This window comes from Dipodomys spectabilis, unplaced genomic scaffold (genome assembly GCF_019054845.1).
Source record: "Dipodomys spectabilis isolate Male_0828 unplaced genomic scaffold, ASM1905484v1 ptg000199l, whole genome shotgun sequence".
In the NCBI taxonomy this organism is placed as follows: Eukaryota; Metazoa; Chordata; class Mammalia; order Rodentia; family Heteromyidae; genus Dipodomys; species Dipodomys spectabilis.
Genome location: NW_024870876.1, coordinates 2,505,967 through 2,523,977, shown reverse-complemented (window position 1 = coordinate 2,523,977; position 18,011 = coordinate 2,505,967). Strand labels below are relative to the sequence as shown.

General features: G+C 37.7%; 1 protein-coding gene across 3 annotated transcripts in view; it reads right to left on the bottom strand.

The window, feature by feature from the left end:
• Window positions 1-18,011, bottom strand: part of Atp6v1h (ATPase H+ transporting V1 subunit H) — an 88,132-nt gene that overhangs the window by 54,627 nt on the left and 15,494 nt on the right. For 2 of the 3 annotated variants that reach the window (XM_042696137.1, XM_042696136.1), the window contains exons 6-7: window positions 17,034-17,138; window positions 13,439-13,492 (exon numbers count right to left, since the gene is read on the bottom strand). In XM_042696137.1, coding sequence (XP_042552071.1) covers window positions 13,439-13,492; window positions 17,034-17,138 — 159 coding nt within the window. The remainder of the gene's footprint in view (window positions 1-13,438; window positions 13,493-17,033; window positions 17,139-18,011) is intronic. The other variant, XM_042696138.1, reaches the window with a different exon arrangement.

Sequence of the window (18,011 nt, the reverse complement as noted above, 5' to 3'; positions counted from 1 at the left end):
TTTGACAAAATACAACACCCATTCTTATTAAGTAGAATGTGCCTATAAATCTAGGAGCAAACATACTGGATGGTTAAAAAAAAAAATCACTGGGTCATGATAAATTATACAGGTCTCTTGGCATTCACACACAAAGTGAGACCAAAGGAAAATATTCTTAGGAGAAAAACACAAAGGCTTAATACCTATGTGCATCTGATTGCATAAAATAAAATTTATTGAAATGAAAAAAATAAAAAAGAAATTTACTCTTTACCTGACTCAAAGAAGTATAATCATCTGTACATCATCTTTATAATACAAAAATTAGAAAAAATACATACAATATAACACTGTTATGTCGTATCATCAATGTATATCAAACCAAGACTAAATCTAACTGTCAAAAGTCTTTCCTAAAGCAATTATTAAACCGTGCAATATCTTTTTTTTTTCCTAGTCCTGGAGCTTGAACTCTGAGCCTGGGCAACAGTCACTGAGCTTCATTTGCTCAAGGTTAGCACTCTATGCCACAGTGCCACTTTGGCTTTTTCTGAGTAGTTTATTGGAGATTCTGAGTCACTTATTGAAGATAATAGTTTCACAGACTTTCCTGCCAGGTCGGCCTCAACTTTGATCCTCAGTGCTTAGCCTCCTGAGTTGCTAGGTTTCTAGGTGTGAGCCACTGGTGCCTGGCTCTTTTTTTTTTTTTTTTTAATTATTTAGGTTGCCTCTCCTTGATAAACTGCTCATAAGTTTTGAATTTACTCTATGACATACTGTTTTACTAGGAAATGTTTTTAGTGTTAAGAACCCAGGGATGGTGGTAAGGACCAATAATCTCAGTTTTTGAAAGGCTGAGGCAAGAGGATTTCAAGCTAGAGACCACCTTGAGAGACATAGAAAGATTGTCTAGGACAGGATGGAACAGGACAAAAATCACATGATCATCTCAATAGATGCAGAAAAGGTCTTTGTTAAAATTCAACATCCTTTTATAATAAAATCTCTGATACAACTAGTAATACAAGGAATGTACCTCAATATAATAAATGCTATACATGATAAATCTATAACCAACATTGTATTAAATGGGAGAAAAGTTAAATCATGTCTCTAAAGTCAAGAATGAGACAAAGATACCTATTCTCTCCACTCATATTCAATGTAGTGCTAGAAATTCTACTCAGAGCACAGAACCAAGAGTTAGAGAAGGGATGCCAATAGGAAAGGAAGAAATCAAATTATCTCTATTTACAGATGATATGTATATTTGAAAGACCCTAAAAAGAAAGACCTTAAAGATTCCTTAAAAAACAAAAAAAACTCCTAGATCTGATAAAACACTTCTTATAACATAAAAGACTATAAAATCAATATACAAAAAAAATCACTAGTTTTTCTATATACCAACAATAAGCTGACTGGGAAAGAAATCAGGAAAATAATCTCATTCATAAAGCTAAAAAACTAAAATATCTGGCAATTAATTTTACTAAGTGAAAGACCTCTACCATAAAAACAATAAATACTTGGAGAGAGAAATTAAAGAAAGAAGATGGAAAGACCTCTCACACTCATGGATTAGCAAAATCAATATGGTAAAAATGACTATACTGCAAAAGCAATCTATGTATTCAATGAAATATCCATCAAAATTCCAATGACATTCTACACAGAAATAGAAAAATCAAATTATAAGGTTCATATGGAATCACAAAAGACCTCAAATAGCCAAAGTCATACTAAGCAAAAACGGTAATACTGAAGGTAACACAATATTTTGTTTCAAACTAGCCCAGAGCCATAGTAAAAAATAACTTTTTTAATTTAAAAAATTATAGAAAGAAAACTATCAGGGTATTGGTACAAAAGCAGACACATAAGACCCATGGAACAAAATAGGAAGTCCAGAAATAAGCACACAGTTACTGACTTTTCTGTGTCTGCCAAAAACATACTTTGGATAAAAGACAGTATCTTCATCAAATGGTGAAGACTGAAACTAGATCTGTCTCTCAATTCAAAGTAGATTGAAGACTTCAATGTAAGACCTGAATGTTGAAACTATTACAGAAAAACATTTTCAAAACAGTGGAGTATATTAACATAGCAATGTCTTGAATAGAACTCCAATAGATCAGCAAATAAGAGAAGATGGACAAATAAGACGACAACAAACAAAAAAAAAAGCACTTCTTCACAGTGAAGGAAACAACATGTGTATGAATGTAAATCAGGATAAAAAGACACTTGTGCATCTATGTTCATTGCAACACTGTTCATAATAGGCAAACTACAGAAATATCCCGGATGTCCTACAACTGCTAGACACAGAAAATATGGTCTCCATACAAAATTAAGTACTATTCTGCCATAAAGAATAAAATTACAGTATTTTCCAGAAAACAGATGGCTCTAGAGCCCATAATGTTAAGCAAAGAAATTCAGCTTCAGAAGGACAAAAGGTGCACAGGTTTGATTTTTTTTTTGTTCATATGTAGAATCTAGACCCAATTGTGAGACTATTTGAGAGACCATCCAAGAGTGGAAAAGGAAAGAGAATGGTGGAGAGTAAATAATATTTAAATACATTGCATGTATGTATGAAAATGACATGACAAAACTCACTGGAAGCCACTGAGTGATAAGGAGTAAAGGAGACATGGGAAGAGAAAGTAATACAGTATAATACATGCATTGTGAAATATCACAGTGAACACCCTATGTAAAATAAAGATAATGGATGACAGGAACCCATAACAGGTTATGTTGAGGGGTAGGTACCGGTTGCAAGAAGGTGAATGAGGAGGGTAAAAAAGGATGAATACAATTCAAGTACATTATATGCATGTATGAAAATAGACCAAGAAGCTAGGCACAATGGCTCAAGCCTCTAATCCCAGCTACTTGGGAGGCAAAGATTGAGGGATCAAGGTTAAAGGCCAGCCTAGGCATAGAAGTTTGGGAGACTCCATCTCAATCAGTGGCATGTGCCTGTCATCCTAACAACAAAGAGAAGTAGTAACAGAAGAATCACAGTCCATACTGCTTCAGTTATAAAGCAAGACCTATCTTGAAAATAAACCAACACAATAACAGGCAGGCTGGCTGAATGGTTCAGTGTGTTAAGTTCTTGCTTAGCAAGTGTGAGGCCCTGAGTTCAAAACTCCAGTACCACCAGAAAAGAAAGAAAATAAAACAAAGAAACCTGTTTCTTAAACCTGAAATATTTTTTAGGAAGGGGGGGAAATAGGGATGAGGGACAGTGACAGGGAGAATTTAATCAGGGTGTACTGCATGCATGTATGGAAATATCACAATGAAGCACCCTTTATACCAGGGATATAATAAGGAAAAAGACAAAAAAAAAAAGCCAATGGGCTGGGAAGGTGGCTCAGTGGTAGAGCACTTGCCTTGCATGCATGAGGCCCTGGGTTCCTCAGCACCACATAAGCAAAAAGAAAAAAGCCAGAAGTGGCGCCGTGTCTCAAGTGGTAGAGTGCTAGCCTTGAGCTGAAGAGCTGAGGGACAGCACCCAGGCCGAGTTCAGGCCCCACGACTGGACCCAAAAAAAAAAAAAGCCAAGTGCTTTTATTTACTAATTTTTAAAAAAAAAAAGTTATCAAGATAGTTCCTACTTAAATTTTTAATGAGCCAGTAATTCATTCTCCAAGTATCATCTGTATTTGGCCTGACTTACCCAAAAACACAGTCAAGCTACAAATGATTATATTATTTCCTGAGAACTGTTTCTTTTTGTTTTAATGGCATCATATAATTAATTCTCTCACAAAATTTTTATATTTTCTATAATCAAAATATTTTTTACTCGCTGAGCCTAAAAATATGCCAGAAAAGAAAAAAAAAACCTATTTTTACAAAGACAACTGTATTTTTCAAAGTACTTGCAAATAAATAGTATTACAAATTAACAAATCATTTACTTAATAGGACAGAAAATTCTTATCTTAATGAAATTAACAGCTCATTACTATGATACTCATTTTTTCAGATGAGGAACTCAAGGCCTAAAAAGTTAATATAGCATTCAATTTTGGTAACCTGGGTATTGTATATACATTTATCTGAACTAGGGAGGGGAAGGGGATTATCTCAACTAGGGAAGGAAGGAGGAAGTGAGAAAAAGGACAAAGGGGGAACCTATACAACAGCGAAACTCACAAAACGGTATGTGGGAAATGGGGCTGGGAAGATGGCTCAGTGGTAGAGCGCTTGCCTTGCATGCCTGAGGCCCTGGGTTCGATTCCTCAGCACCACATAAGCAAAAAGAAAAAAGCCGGAAGTGGCGCTGTGACTCAAGTGGTAGAGGGCTAGCCTTGAGCTGAAGAGCTGAGGGACAGCGCCCAGGCCCCACGACCAACCGGACCCAAAAAAAAGAAAAAAAAAATATGCAGGAAATGATCTGTACAACTGATGGGGGTAGCTGGGGAGAGGGAAAGAGGGAGAAAAATGAGGGGGGGGGGGTAACAAGTTAGACAAGAAATATACTCACTACTTTACTTATGTAACTGTAACCCCTCTGTACAACATCTTGACAATAAAATTAAAACAAAATAAAATAAAGAATATAATTTGCTAAAATTAAAGCCATAATTTAAGAGAAAAACTGGAAGGAAAAGAATCCTTGAGAGATCCAGTGAGACAAGGTACTTCCATGAGTTGCCTTTTTATTGCCCCAAGTTGTAAAAAGAGAGAGAGGCAGAGAGGAGATTCGGAGGAAGGAAGGGAGGGAGGGAGGGAGGAAGAGAGGAGAAGAGGGAGGAGGGGAGGAAAGGAGGAAGAGCGGAAGGGAGGGGAGGAAGAGAAGGGAAGACGGGAGGGGTAGAAAGAGGGAAGGAAGGCGGGGAGGAAGGGCAGAAGGAGGGAGAGCCACAACTTGAAATAGCACAGGCTTGGAGAAAAAGCTATGTCACATGCTTTGATAATGTCAAGATATTGAAGATAACAGTAACATTCAGGGGGTCTAGAAAATAAAATTAAAATATTGCTATTTCTACTCTCAGAAATTTATTACTACAAAAATGTTGATGGAAAACAAGAAATACTAGGAGAGGTGGCTGGAGAGAAACAAGTGTCTTCTACATACAAAACTCTTCATATAGGGAAACATTTTTGTTTAATCCACATCTTCTACTATAATTTTAAATGGATATTATGTTGCCTGCATGAGATGAGGAAGTCTTCCCAGTAAACACAATCTGATGGTCAGGAATTCTAACCTGAGATGGCCTAATAGCTACTTTCCTTACTTTTCCTTATGTTACTTCTAGTGAATGACAGATTAATTCTCTTTGTTAAGCAATTTCCACTCACTTTCTGAACTGCATAGCATACACAGATCATCTCATTGTATTGTGATGACAATGTTACAAGTGGTAAAAATTTCATACTTCCTACATGTAGGAAAATTGATGCATAAAAATGAAGTATTTCTATGAAATCTTTTCTCTCTCAATGTTTTCATAGTTAAGATGTTTTTTCCTGCACATTTTTGGAATACTGATAAAATATAACAGCAGCTGGAATTGTTTGTGCTCATGGTTTTTTGTTTTGTTTTGTTTTTGTTTTTGTTTTTGGGTCCGGTCATGGGGCCTGAACTCGGCCTGGGCGCTGTCCCTCAGCTCTTCAGCTCAAGGCTAGCTCTCTACCACTTGAGCCACTTGCGGCTTTTTTCTTTTTGCTTATGTGGTGCTGGGAATGGAACCCAGGGCCTCAGGCATGCAAGGCAAGCGCTCTACCACTGAGCCACCTTGCCTACCCCTGTGCTCATGGTTTTAATATGAAATGTCAAAATTAGCGATTATAATAGATATTGTTCTTGCTTAAAAAGAGGAAAAGGTAAGTTAGTCATGGGTTAGCATTAGAAACTAAATCCTTTCACGTTTAAGCTTGTGCACTGCACCTGGCTGAGAACCTATCACTAGATTGATCTTAGTGATAAAATGACGTCCAGGTGCTAGTGGGTCACACCTATAATCCTAACTATTCAGGAGCCTAAGATCTTGAGGATTACAGTTCAAAGCCAACCAGGTAGAAAAGTCTGTGAAAAAGCCAGAAGTGGCACTGTGGCTCAAATGGTAGAGTTCCAAACCTGAGCAGGAAAAGCAAATAGCAGGTCCTGAGTTTAAGCCCCAGTACTGGAATAAATAAATAATTTAATTAAATACTACTTTTACTTAACACATTTAAGATACTATTATAGAAATTTGCAGATGTTGCTGAAAATGTAAACTCGTAAAATATTGTAGTGCAATAATCACCTCATGAAAGAGAGAGGGTGAGGGAAACGGATGGGAGAGGAAGAAGAAGGAGAGGGAGACAGGAGAGGGAGTGAGAGAGGAAGAGGGACAGGAGAGGGAGTGGGAGAAAGAGAGAGAGCAGTAGGAGAGAGGGGAGAGACAGGAGAGGGAGTGGGAGAGAGAGAGGGAGAAATAGACAGGAAAGGGAGTGGATGGGAGAGATAGGGAGTGGGAGAGGAAAGAAAGGGAGAGATCTGATACAGCTGGTTATTGAGTACTTGCCAACAACATACAAGGCCCTGAATTTCAACCTTATCCCTTCCTAAAATTTTTTTTAAGGAGAAGGAGGAACAGGAAGAATCAGAAGTTTCATAACAGTCATGGAATCTTGGGAAAATCAACCTCTTCAGAACTGTTTCATCAATGATAAAGTAAGACTAACTCTTCCTAAATAAAACATAAAGCGGCTGTAACAATATTTACTTCTATAAAACACTAGATAACTGCAAAATAATCTATTATAATAATAATCTATTATTACTATTATATTCAAAAACTAACATGTAAATACCCAAGAATTCTCTTGAAGTAGCCTTATGAACAGAGATAACTTGAGCTGGGCACAGTAGTTCATACCTATAATCCCAGCCACTTGAAAAGCACAGATCTGGAGGATCATGGCTCACAAGCCAACCCAGGCAAAAAGTCTGCAATGTCCCCAATCTCTCAACAAATTAAGTCGAGCATGGTGGTACATGCCTATAATCCTGGCCTTGAGGAAGATAAAGGCTCATCAGTGTTAAAACATGAAAACCTAACTGAAAATAAGTAACACAAAAAAAGGACTGGAGATGTGACTCCAACAGTGGAACCCTACCTGGTAAGCAGGAGGCTCTGAGTTCAAACACCAGTACAATACTTCAAGAAAATACCTTAGACATATTAAGACATGGTTTTAATTTCATCACTACTTTACAAATTTACAGTCCTCAGGTAAGCAGGAGGCTCTCAGTTCAAACACCAGTACAATATTTCAAGAAAATACCTTAGACACATTAAGACATAGTTTTAATTTCATTACTACTTTACAAATTTACAGTCATCAAGTAGTGCTTGACTGTTGATTTACTTTATATGTTATTGTTTTATAGACAATTCCAAGAACATATCTAACACGTATTATAGTACCTCATCATAACTATTAGTATTAAATGATCAAAGTCTTGCTCTCAAATTCATTTTTAATTTTTTTGGCATTACCAGAATAAATCTCCAGGTAATCCTTCTAAAAAGGATCAGAAGAAAAAAAATCATAATTTCTTAGCTTTCTCTTTTTTTTTTTTGAAGATCAAGATAGAGAATGAACACAAGGTCCCTATGTAGTCCAGATGGGCCTTAAACCCATGACTCTCCTGCCTCAAATGCCCAAGTGCTCAGATTACAGGCATGAGCCACCACACTTGGTTTCTGCTTTTTCTTACTTTTTATTTAAAGATTCTCGCTGTTTGAAGGACAATAAATTTTTAAAAATCAAAAACAGCTCAGTAAATAACAGTGCTCTTAAAACTTATACAATATGTACAGTAAACCCTTTATATCCACTAGTCCCCTGTGGAAGCCTAAGCACTGGTTTTCATTTCTATGAAGGCAAAGTATAATTTATAGCAAGCACAGTAAGAGATTAAGAACACAAAAAAAAAAAAAACAGAACAATTCTAATAATAACTACAATTTTAAAAGGTGTTTAAAGTATGTATTATACATTCCTAGAATTTTCCCTTTATTTACTTCTGGTAACTGAAAAGCAATACCACAGACAAGAAAAGAACCACTATATTGATTGTGAGTTTCTCTGGATCTCTAAGGAGTTCACAACTACCCAGCTAGAGAAGTCTACAAATTAAGAGCAGGCCTGCACTGGGGGAACTACCAACACTGATGTTGCTACCAGCCTGACAGACTCCCTAACAAAGTGGCAAAGAACCAAATCAAACTCACTCTTCATCTCTGAAGCATTAAACTAAAAATCAAGACAAAGCAGAAAACCAACCTCCATCAACAAAGGTATTAGAAATGCCACAGAAAACAACTTAATATGTCCAAAAGCAAAAAAAAAAAAAAAAATTTCATTGGAATTTGCTGTCACTGCATATGCAGACATGGATGAAATTTGAAAACATTACAAAGAGTGAGAGAAGCCTGTCACAGAAAACTATGCAGCAATTTTATTTCTACAAATGAATAGATGATACAGAGACAAAAATAGGTAACTGCTTCCATTGCCTGAGAGAGGAGAGCAGGCATGGGGAAGACTTTTGATGCAGAGAGTAGTGGGGGGGGGGGGGGGGGCGGAGGGAGGCCAGGAGGTACTGAAATGTCATAAAGTTTGATTGTGGTAATAGTCACACAACTTCAAAAGTACATTACAACATACAGTGAAAACAGGGCTTATACTGTGGTGGAGGGACAAAGCAAAAAAAAAATCATCTTATAAACATATTAGAAACAATCGCAAGAAAGAAAAAACATTTGAGTACTTATCTTGGGGTTCTTTTCGCCTAACATCAACTTATCTGACCCCTGTTTTCACTGTATTTCATGTTGGTCTAATTTGTGGAGGGGAAGGGTAAAAACAAATTGTTTAAATAGGGATACAGGTGGACCCATTACAACGATGAGATGTACAAGACGTTATGTGGAAAAACGAACTTTAAAACTTTGGCCAAGGGGTGGGGGTGAGGAGAGGTGGAAAAGGGGGAGCGGGGGGAGGGAGATGGGGAGGGATGGGAGGAAGCAACAATACTTGATAAGAAATGTACTCATTACCTTGCCCATGTAATTGTAACCCCTCTGTATGGTATTTTCACAATAAAAAAAAAAGTACATTACAAACTGCTGAACTACAAATGGATGAATCTTATATCGTGTGAAATATATTTTAATGAAGCTTTTTTTTTTGTCAGTCATGGGGCTTGAACTCTGGGCCTGGATGCTGTCCCTGAGCTCTTTAGCTCAAGGCAAGTGCTCTACCACTTGAGCCACAGTGCCACTTCCAGTTTTCTGGTGGTTAATTGGAGATAAGGGTCTCATAGACTTTCCTTGCCCGAGCTAACTTTGAACACTGATCCTCAGATCACAGCCTCCTGAGTAACTAGGATTACAGGTGTGAGCCACCAGCACCCTGCTTAATAAAGCTTTAAAAAGAAACTTAAACTGAAAAGTTACTTTGTCATTCACACTAGCCACATTGCCAACAACTCCAAAGCTAGTGGCTGCCCTCAGGGACAGGACATGGGGCCCTTGCAGGAACTAGAGTCTACAACGTCCATCCACAAACAGCTCATGCTAGAAGAGGTCTGCAACAGAAGTAGCCAAGAGGAGGACAAAAGAAGGAAGCTCTCTTGCTCACCTGCACAAAGGTGAAAGTGAAAGTCCTGAGAAGGAAGCTATCTTGCTCACCTGCACACAGGTGTAGGTGAAAGTCCACAGAGGACAAAAGAAACAAAGAAAACTTCCCAAATTCTCTTTTAATAGTAGCAATTTTGAATATATTTTTATTGTTAGGATACTGTGCAAAGGGGTTACAGTTACATGAGTAAGGTAATGAAAACATTTCCTATCAAGCATTTCTACCCCCTCCTTTGTTCTTCCCCTACTATCCCTTCCCTCCCCACTTCCCCAAATCCACCCTCCTCTCCCCCAATAGTAGCAATTTTTGTGAGTGCTTCTAATATACCAGGCAAAATGCTAAATGATTTTCTTATTTTATATAATTTAAGACAGGGTCTTGCTATGTAGCCCAGGATAACTTTGAACTTAAGATTCTCCTGCCCCTGCCTGAGGCATATAATACCACATCCAGCACCCATATTCTTTCCAAATATTCCAAAGTTTATGAGCCATCACAGCATTCTTTGATCAGGCCATCTGCCCAGCAATCTATTCCCAAGCCATGATGTCTCCTCAGAAGAAAAGAATTATAATTCACATTATAAAACTGGGAACCATAGAGATGGCAAAGATGTAATATGATGCTGTTTATTATTTTCACAACTATCTAAAGATAACATATTTTAAGAAAATTCTGTTTGTGTAATGTAATTAAATGTTTGCAATGATCTAGTCATAACTTAGGATGATGCTTCTGTGGACATTTTGAAAGACAGGACTGTTGAACTGTTTCTTACTTTGCAGTGTACAGCTGGGTTTTTTTTGTCTGTTTTATACTGCCATCAAGTGGCAAGACCATGGAATACAGTTTACCAAACTGCTTTCATATCAAAAATCTAAAGGAATTTTAAGATACACGATATTGATATATCAAAATGTCTGTAAGAAAAAGACATAAAAGGAGAGAATTTGACCAAAGTTCATGTTGTTCATGTATGAAAAAATCACAAAGAAGCCCTCTGCACAATTAATTTAGGCTAATTATTTATTTTAATGGCTGAACAGCCTTCATGGCTTGAGGAATCCCTAAAAATCCATTTAAATTAGATTTTCTCAGGAACAATCCTCTTACAGAGCAATTTGCTTCATTAGACTTTCTGCTATTCATTAGCTATATGACTAACTAATCTGGGTACTCTTTTCTGCAGTTTCACTGCTTATTCATAAATGTAAATGATGGCCTATACTTAACAAAGTGTGACTATTCAAAGTGAGATAAAGGTAAAATGAAAGCCAATGGCTCATGCCTATAATCCTAGCTACTCAGGAGGCTGAGATCTGAGGATCACAGTTCAAAGTTAGCTGGGCAAGAAAGATCATGAAACTCTTATCTCCAATAAACTACTCAGAAAAAGCCAGAAGTAGAGCAGTGGTTCAAATGGTAGAGCACTAGCCTTGAGCAAAAGAAGCTCAGGAGCAGTACCCAGACCCTGAGTTTAAGCCCCAGGACCAGCAAAAAAAAAAAAAAAAAAAAGGTAAAATTAACAAACAGTTGTCAGACACATAGTAAGTGCTCAATATAAGTACTAGCTACTTCTTCACTACAAGCATTGAAAAAAGGGCTGTTGCCCTATTCTTAATCTCAAGTATGAAAAATGAGACCCTTTGAAAAGATTCAAAGACTAGGTTCAGGTTTAAGAAACATTAGTGACGGGGCTGGGAAGGTGGCTCAGTGGTAGAGCGCTTGCCTTGCATGTATGAGGCCCTGGGTTCCATTCCTCAGCACCACATAAGCAAAAAGAAAAAAGCCGGAAGTGGCGCTGTGGCTCAAGTGGTAGAGCGCTAGCTTTGAGCTGAAGAGCTGAGGGACAGCGCCCAGGCCCAGAGTTCAGACCCCACGACCGACTGGACAAGAAAGGAAAGAAAGAAAGAAAGAAAGAAAGAAAGAAAGAAAGAAAGAAAGAAAGAGAGAGAGACAGAGAGAGAGAGAGAGAGGGAGGGAGGGAGGGAAGGAGGGAGGAAGGAAGGAAGGAAGGAAGGAAGGAAGGAAGGAAGGAAGGAAGGAAGGAAGGAAGGAAGGAAGGAAGGAAACATTAGTGAGAAGAAAGGGGAAAACTGACTCACAATACTAATCTCAGCTGAAATGTTATATGCATGAAACTACCCTACTGACACTAACAAGCAGCCAACTCAATCCATGTTGTTTTTTCCAGAAAAGAGTAAAATAAGCATTCATCGTCAGCAGAGCTTATACCTCCTTATGTTAGCTTTAACTTATAAACACCTTTAAAAGAAAAAAAAAACACTAAAATAAGGCAAATCATTCTGAAAATATCTTGTGTTAGAAATAAACCAATATGTCTAAAACATATGCTAAACAATTTTGCAAATTTAAAACTGGTAGAAATACAAATCACAAAATATGAAGACTCCAAATATAAATGTGTGTGTTCGCTCGCGTGTGTGTGCGCACACACACGCACACACACGCACACACACACACGCACGCTAGCACTGAACAACTGGACTTCCTATATGCCACTTCCTCTCTCTATCACGGTACTTCCAGTTTGAAAACTTGTTCTGACTCCCTTTTTTGGATCTTAGATTCACTTTTTCTGGCCTAACACGACTGTCAATCCTTTCAATCCATGCCCCAGTGGGGTCCCAGCTCCTGGCTTTGAAAATTAATTCCATGGTTATTTTCAGTCTTATTCATTCCAATTTTGGAAGAAAGCTACAGTAATCAATATAAAGATTAGATGGTTTCATCAGAGCTTTATTTATATCTACATTAGGTGGCATGTAGAAGCTCTGCATTCCAGAGGTATTCTCAACTTTATTAAAGCTCAATGCACCTGTATTTTTTTTTTTAACCTCAGTTGGTCCCAAATCATGCCCATCCTTACTTGTCTAAACGGTGTCTAGTTCTTAGGCTTAGAGTAGATTCCTTAGAGCATAAAGTTAAACCAGTCCAAACTGAGAAAAATAATATTACCCAAGAAAGGAACATAGAGGACTATAATTTATCTTAACTTTTAAGCTCAAACCTCCATACAAATGTGAGTAAAGACTGGAAGAAAATCCAGGCACTGTTGGCTCATGCCTATAATCCTAGCTTCTCAAAACACTGAGACATGAGGATCACAATTGGAGGCAAGACTGGGCAAGAAAGTCAATGAGATACTCACTCCCCAATTAGCTCCCAAAAAGCCAGAAGTAGAGCTGTGGCTCAAGTGGGAGAATGCTAGCTTTGAGCAGAAAAGACAAGGGACCAGTGCCCAGGACCTGAGGTCAAGCCCTAGTTCTAGCACGAAGAAAAGACAATGGGATGAAGAAGGAGGTGGACTCCACACAATCCCTGAGCAGCACAGCACAGGGTGTGTTTAGGGCCATCAGTTAGCTGAATTCCTACCAAGTTTTGATTCACTGGTCCTCTTTTGTAGTTTATAAGACAAATGAAGTATAAGGACAGTAGCCTAATGATTATTTATTCCAATCCTGCATTTGAATTCAGATTCTTGCTTTGACTCTCAGATCTAAAATGGAAAATAAAAAAAAAAAAAAACAGAAACAAGGAAGGACAAGTCTCAAGTCTCCCACAGGGGGGAAAAAAACAATCACTAGAGACCACATATATCTGTGTATAGTTTTTCAATACAATTATACTGACTGGAGACAGATAACATATCAACACCATGGGCTTACATTTTGGCAAACACTTTCAAAACTATAAATGGCTGAGAATCAAAATAATGTATTTCTGAGTGTTAGGAAGCTGGTGAATTAAGCAGGGATGTACTTACATCATTTGAAGAGGCTGTTCCTGTTTCAACAGCAACACCGCTACCACGCAGTTTCTATTGCAAAATAAATGACTTATTACTTAGTTTTGTTTTTAATTTTGCCCTAATTTACCAGCTTACCCAAAAAAGGGCAAAGTGAATTTTACACTTTGCTATTTTTTTCACAATTTTTCACTAATTCTACTTTACAAAAAGCATGAAGATATAAAATATTCTGTCATTATACTCTTCCAGATAATACATTAATCAAGAAACTAGTAAAAACATTACAAACTGAATGTTAAGCTCTGGCTAAGTTTCACAAGTGAAACTAGCAAAAATTTCCCTCAGGATTTAGTAACTAGACTGCTTTTTCAGAAGACTGGCATATACTGACTATGCCAGTAGTGGCAAAACTTTGTGAAATAGGTGCCTGATAAGAGGAAGATACTAGGGCTGGGAAGGTGGCTCAGTGGTAGAGCGCTTGCCTTGCATGCCTGAGGCCCTGGGTTCGATTCCTCAGAACCACATAAGCAAAAAGAAAAAAGCCGGAAGTGGTGCTGTGGCTCAAGTGGTAGAGCGCTAGCCTTAAGCTGAAGAGCTGAGGGACAGTGCCCAGGCCCAGAGTTCAGGCCCCACGACCGGACCCAAAAAAAAAAAAAAAAAAAAGAGGAAGATACTATATGAACTTAAAATCTGGTTATGCATAACAAAGCTAACAAGTTATCATGAAAATTAAATGTTACGTAGAAATGACTGAAGAAAATATATGGTAGAAATTCAAAGGCTGAATGTGCAAGAGAAAAGTGATAATGAATTTCTAAAAGAAAATGTGTACTTCGTTTTATTCAGTAACTACTAAGTATAGTCATTGAATTGCCAGGCACTTAGTGGATAATAAAGTAGCTATCTTCCAAAATTTGCCACAATAACATAAAAGAACACAAAATACCCAAAATTGCAAAACTTAGGCTTTTCAAAGTTTAATTCTGCCAGAATCATGAATCCTTTTACATGAAGGAGAAAGCATTTATGGTAAAGAAAAGGAGACTTTCCACATACAGCACTATTACACAACATTTGACTGATGCAGAAAATAAAACCTCGAAAGTAGAGGTATAGTTCAAGTGGTAAAGGGACAGCTAGAAGCAAGAAAGCCAAGCAAGAGCTCTAAGTTCTAAGTTCAAGCCCCAGTACTGGCACAAAAATAAATAAATAAGTTCTAAAACTTAACCATGGAAGAAGTTTCTGTTCAGGGCAAAGGAGAGAACAAGATCAGAGAGCCAAGCAGAAGCAGTGCTCAAACTCAGAAGCAAGGACAGACTGGCTGTACCCTGAAGAAGCACCTTGAAATAGAAGGCCTTGCAAAGCAGAAACACTACTGCACAAATAAAAGCCAAAGACTGTGGTTAAAAACAGTGCACTAAGAGAAATGCGGAAAAGGTCTTAGAAAGCATTTATCTAATACAAAGTAGTTTGATTCTGATGAAGGCTGTTCTAGACACTGCAATACTTCCTACCTACCACTAGTAAAGAGAGAAATATTTTCCCCCACTTATTGGACATTGTTACCACCATGTGAGCATGAAACACATGTTAATCATTTAGGAACGACAAATCATCTGAGGCACAAGACAAATGACACTGCCATGAGGAAAAGCTACAGTGAAACTGCCCAAAAAGACAGTGCTCCTACTATAGTAGTCTCTTCCCTACCAGTTTTCATTGTATGAGTTCAGTTACATCTGAGCCCAACCAGAAAAATAACAGTAAAATAAAAATGGAGTTTATTGAAAAGGACAGATAGTTTTAAAAGGGGAAAAAGATCAAAAAAGGGAAAAGATCAAAAGGGAAAGGGAGTATTTCCTAATTAATTAAGCATTCTGATTCCAAGGGACATACATTTATTAGAGACTTAAAATCTCATTTTCACACACCTATTTTTCATATTTTACATACCTTCCAAACTCAGTAAAATCTGCAAACTGATGGTTCTTATAAAAACACTTTATAAAATTGAGTCAATAAGAAGTTAAAATTGATTCTATTGACATTTTAAAATTTTAATTCCATTCAAATTAACAAATTCACTCCAAAATACCTTTATCCAAACATAAAAGGAAATTAGCGAGCTAGGCATAAGGGGCTCACACCTGTAATGCTAGCTACTCAGGGAGCTGAGATCTGAGGATCCCAATTTGAAGCCAGCCCAGCCAGGATAGTCCATGAAACTCCTATCTCCAAATAACTATTACTAGCTGGAAGTGAAGCTGCGGCACAAGTGGTAAACTGCCAGTCTTGAGGGGAAAAAAAAAAGGCTGACAGGACCTAGGCCCTGAGTACTGGTACCAAAAAAAAAAAAGGCAATTAGCCCCAAAAAAGCATGCAATAATAAGACAAAAAGTGAATCTAAGCAAAATATCATGGCATCTTTCAATCCTTCAAATTAAAATCTACTATTCGTTGCCTTAATTAAAAATTAAACTTTCCAAAAAATTAAATATTATTAATACAGTACTATAAGTATCAATATTATTTCTCCTGTTGTTATTCTCCCATGTCACAACCTCCACAGCAAAATCTCATTCTCTTGTACCTTTTCTATCCCCAGAATACTCTTCTCCACTCACCTCCCTTTCTCTCCTTTTCTGAGTATATTCCCACCAAGCCTCTACCCTCACATAACAGTTGCTGGAAGCCTAAAAGAAACACCCTGAAGGACCATCTCAAATGCCCCATCTTTTGTCCTATTTTAAGCAACCATAAGGAAAAAATGTAAAAAAATTTGTTAGGTTCCTAAACAGTTATCTTCTTCCATGGAAAAACATAGCTGGAGAGACCTAAAAGCAACCAAAACCATCAATAAGTAGATACCATGTCTCAATTTGGGCTTAGCTGCTGAATCCCATGATCACACTGGTACACTGTGGAGAATGAGCCACTGCTCATTCATCATCTCACAGTTGGACTGAACAAGTCCAATCTTACTCAGGGATACCTGGAAACCTGGAACAGACACTTGGTCAAGAAAAAGACAAGCATATTCACTATTGATCTATAATGTTCTGCATGCACTTGGAAATTCCCATGGCAGCACTCAAGACCAGTTTGTTTACTGGCACAACCAGCTGAACAGCTTAGCCTGGTTAGCTGACCAGACCTCATTAAAAACTTTGAGAGCTCTCCAAGAAGCCAATATTTCTCAGACAAATCTTGTTGGTTCAGATTCCTGAGACAGATGGAGAAGTGTGCCTGAAGCTTCTTGTCCTAGAGCTGGCCAGGCCACTCTCTCCTGCTGGACCACTTCTCTTCCTATATCAGGAGCCTCATGGGGGCAGCTTATTGTTGTTCTGTAGATCCTTTCATTTCTCCAAGCTATACAATCTCGGCAGCCACCTAGAAGGAAAACTTTCCCTTACCACTGAAAAACAAGAACGGGAAACCCAAGTGCAGAAAAGGCAGCAAGGTTTAAATTATAACTGAAGAAAGAACAAGTAAAGCCCAAATGTAACCACACCCATGAGTAGTAGTTCAGCATATTTATCAAATTCAATACAGCTTAAAGGAACATGAATGTTATGTTCCTTTCAAAAATATTAAAAGAAATTTATGTTACCTGTGAACTCAGCTGAGTTTTTATCCAGTTGAAATAGTAATTTAAGTCACTACCTTCCATCAGTTCTTTCCCCCAGGCTGCTAATTTGGCAATAATTCTTGCTGCCTAAAAATGAATAAGAAACATCTGAATATAATATTGATTCTTAAAATCATTTTGCATACCTTAAAAACCAGGACTTGTAGCCACTTTGCTGAATGATTTCTGTCACACTCAATTCCTGCAAAAAGAAATTTTTTAACTTATCTTGAAACACATTCAAAATGCACTGTTTAAATACTTCTTTTAAAATAAACTAAAACTAGCTGGGTTCTAAGAATGTCATGACATTCCCTTTTTGCATTTTAAAAGTGAAATTTAGGATTCATCTTAAGACCATCAAAAAACCTTCACAAAATAAACAACTGAATTAAAAAGAATCCTGTTAAGAACACAGAGATTGAAAATATTATCATAAACAAAAAGATAATGATAAATAACTCTGACATTTCTACAGCTAGTATAAACCATATCAGTACATATTAGCTAAAGTCATTTATATATCAAAAAGTTATGCGGAGCGCTGGTGGCTCACGCGTGTAATCCTAGCTACTCAGGAGGCTGAGATCTGAGGATCCCAGTTCAAAGCTAGCCAGGGCAGGAAAGTCCACGAGACTCTTATCTCCAATTAATCACCAAAAAAAACAGAAATGGCACTGTGGCTCAAGTGGTAGAGTGCTTGCCTTGAGCTGAAGAGCTCAGGGACAGCACCCAAGCCCAGAGTTCAAGCCCCATGACTGACCAAAAAAAACAAAAAAGAAGCTTCATTAAAATAAATTTCACATGCCATAAGACTCATCCATTTGTAGTTCAGCAGTTTGTAATGTACTTTTGAAGTTGTGTGACTATTACCACAATCAAACTTTATGACATTACACGCCCACCCCCTCCCCCATCCAATATTCTGGACAGCACCCAGGCCCAGAATTCAAGCCCCAT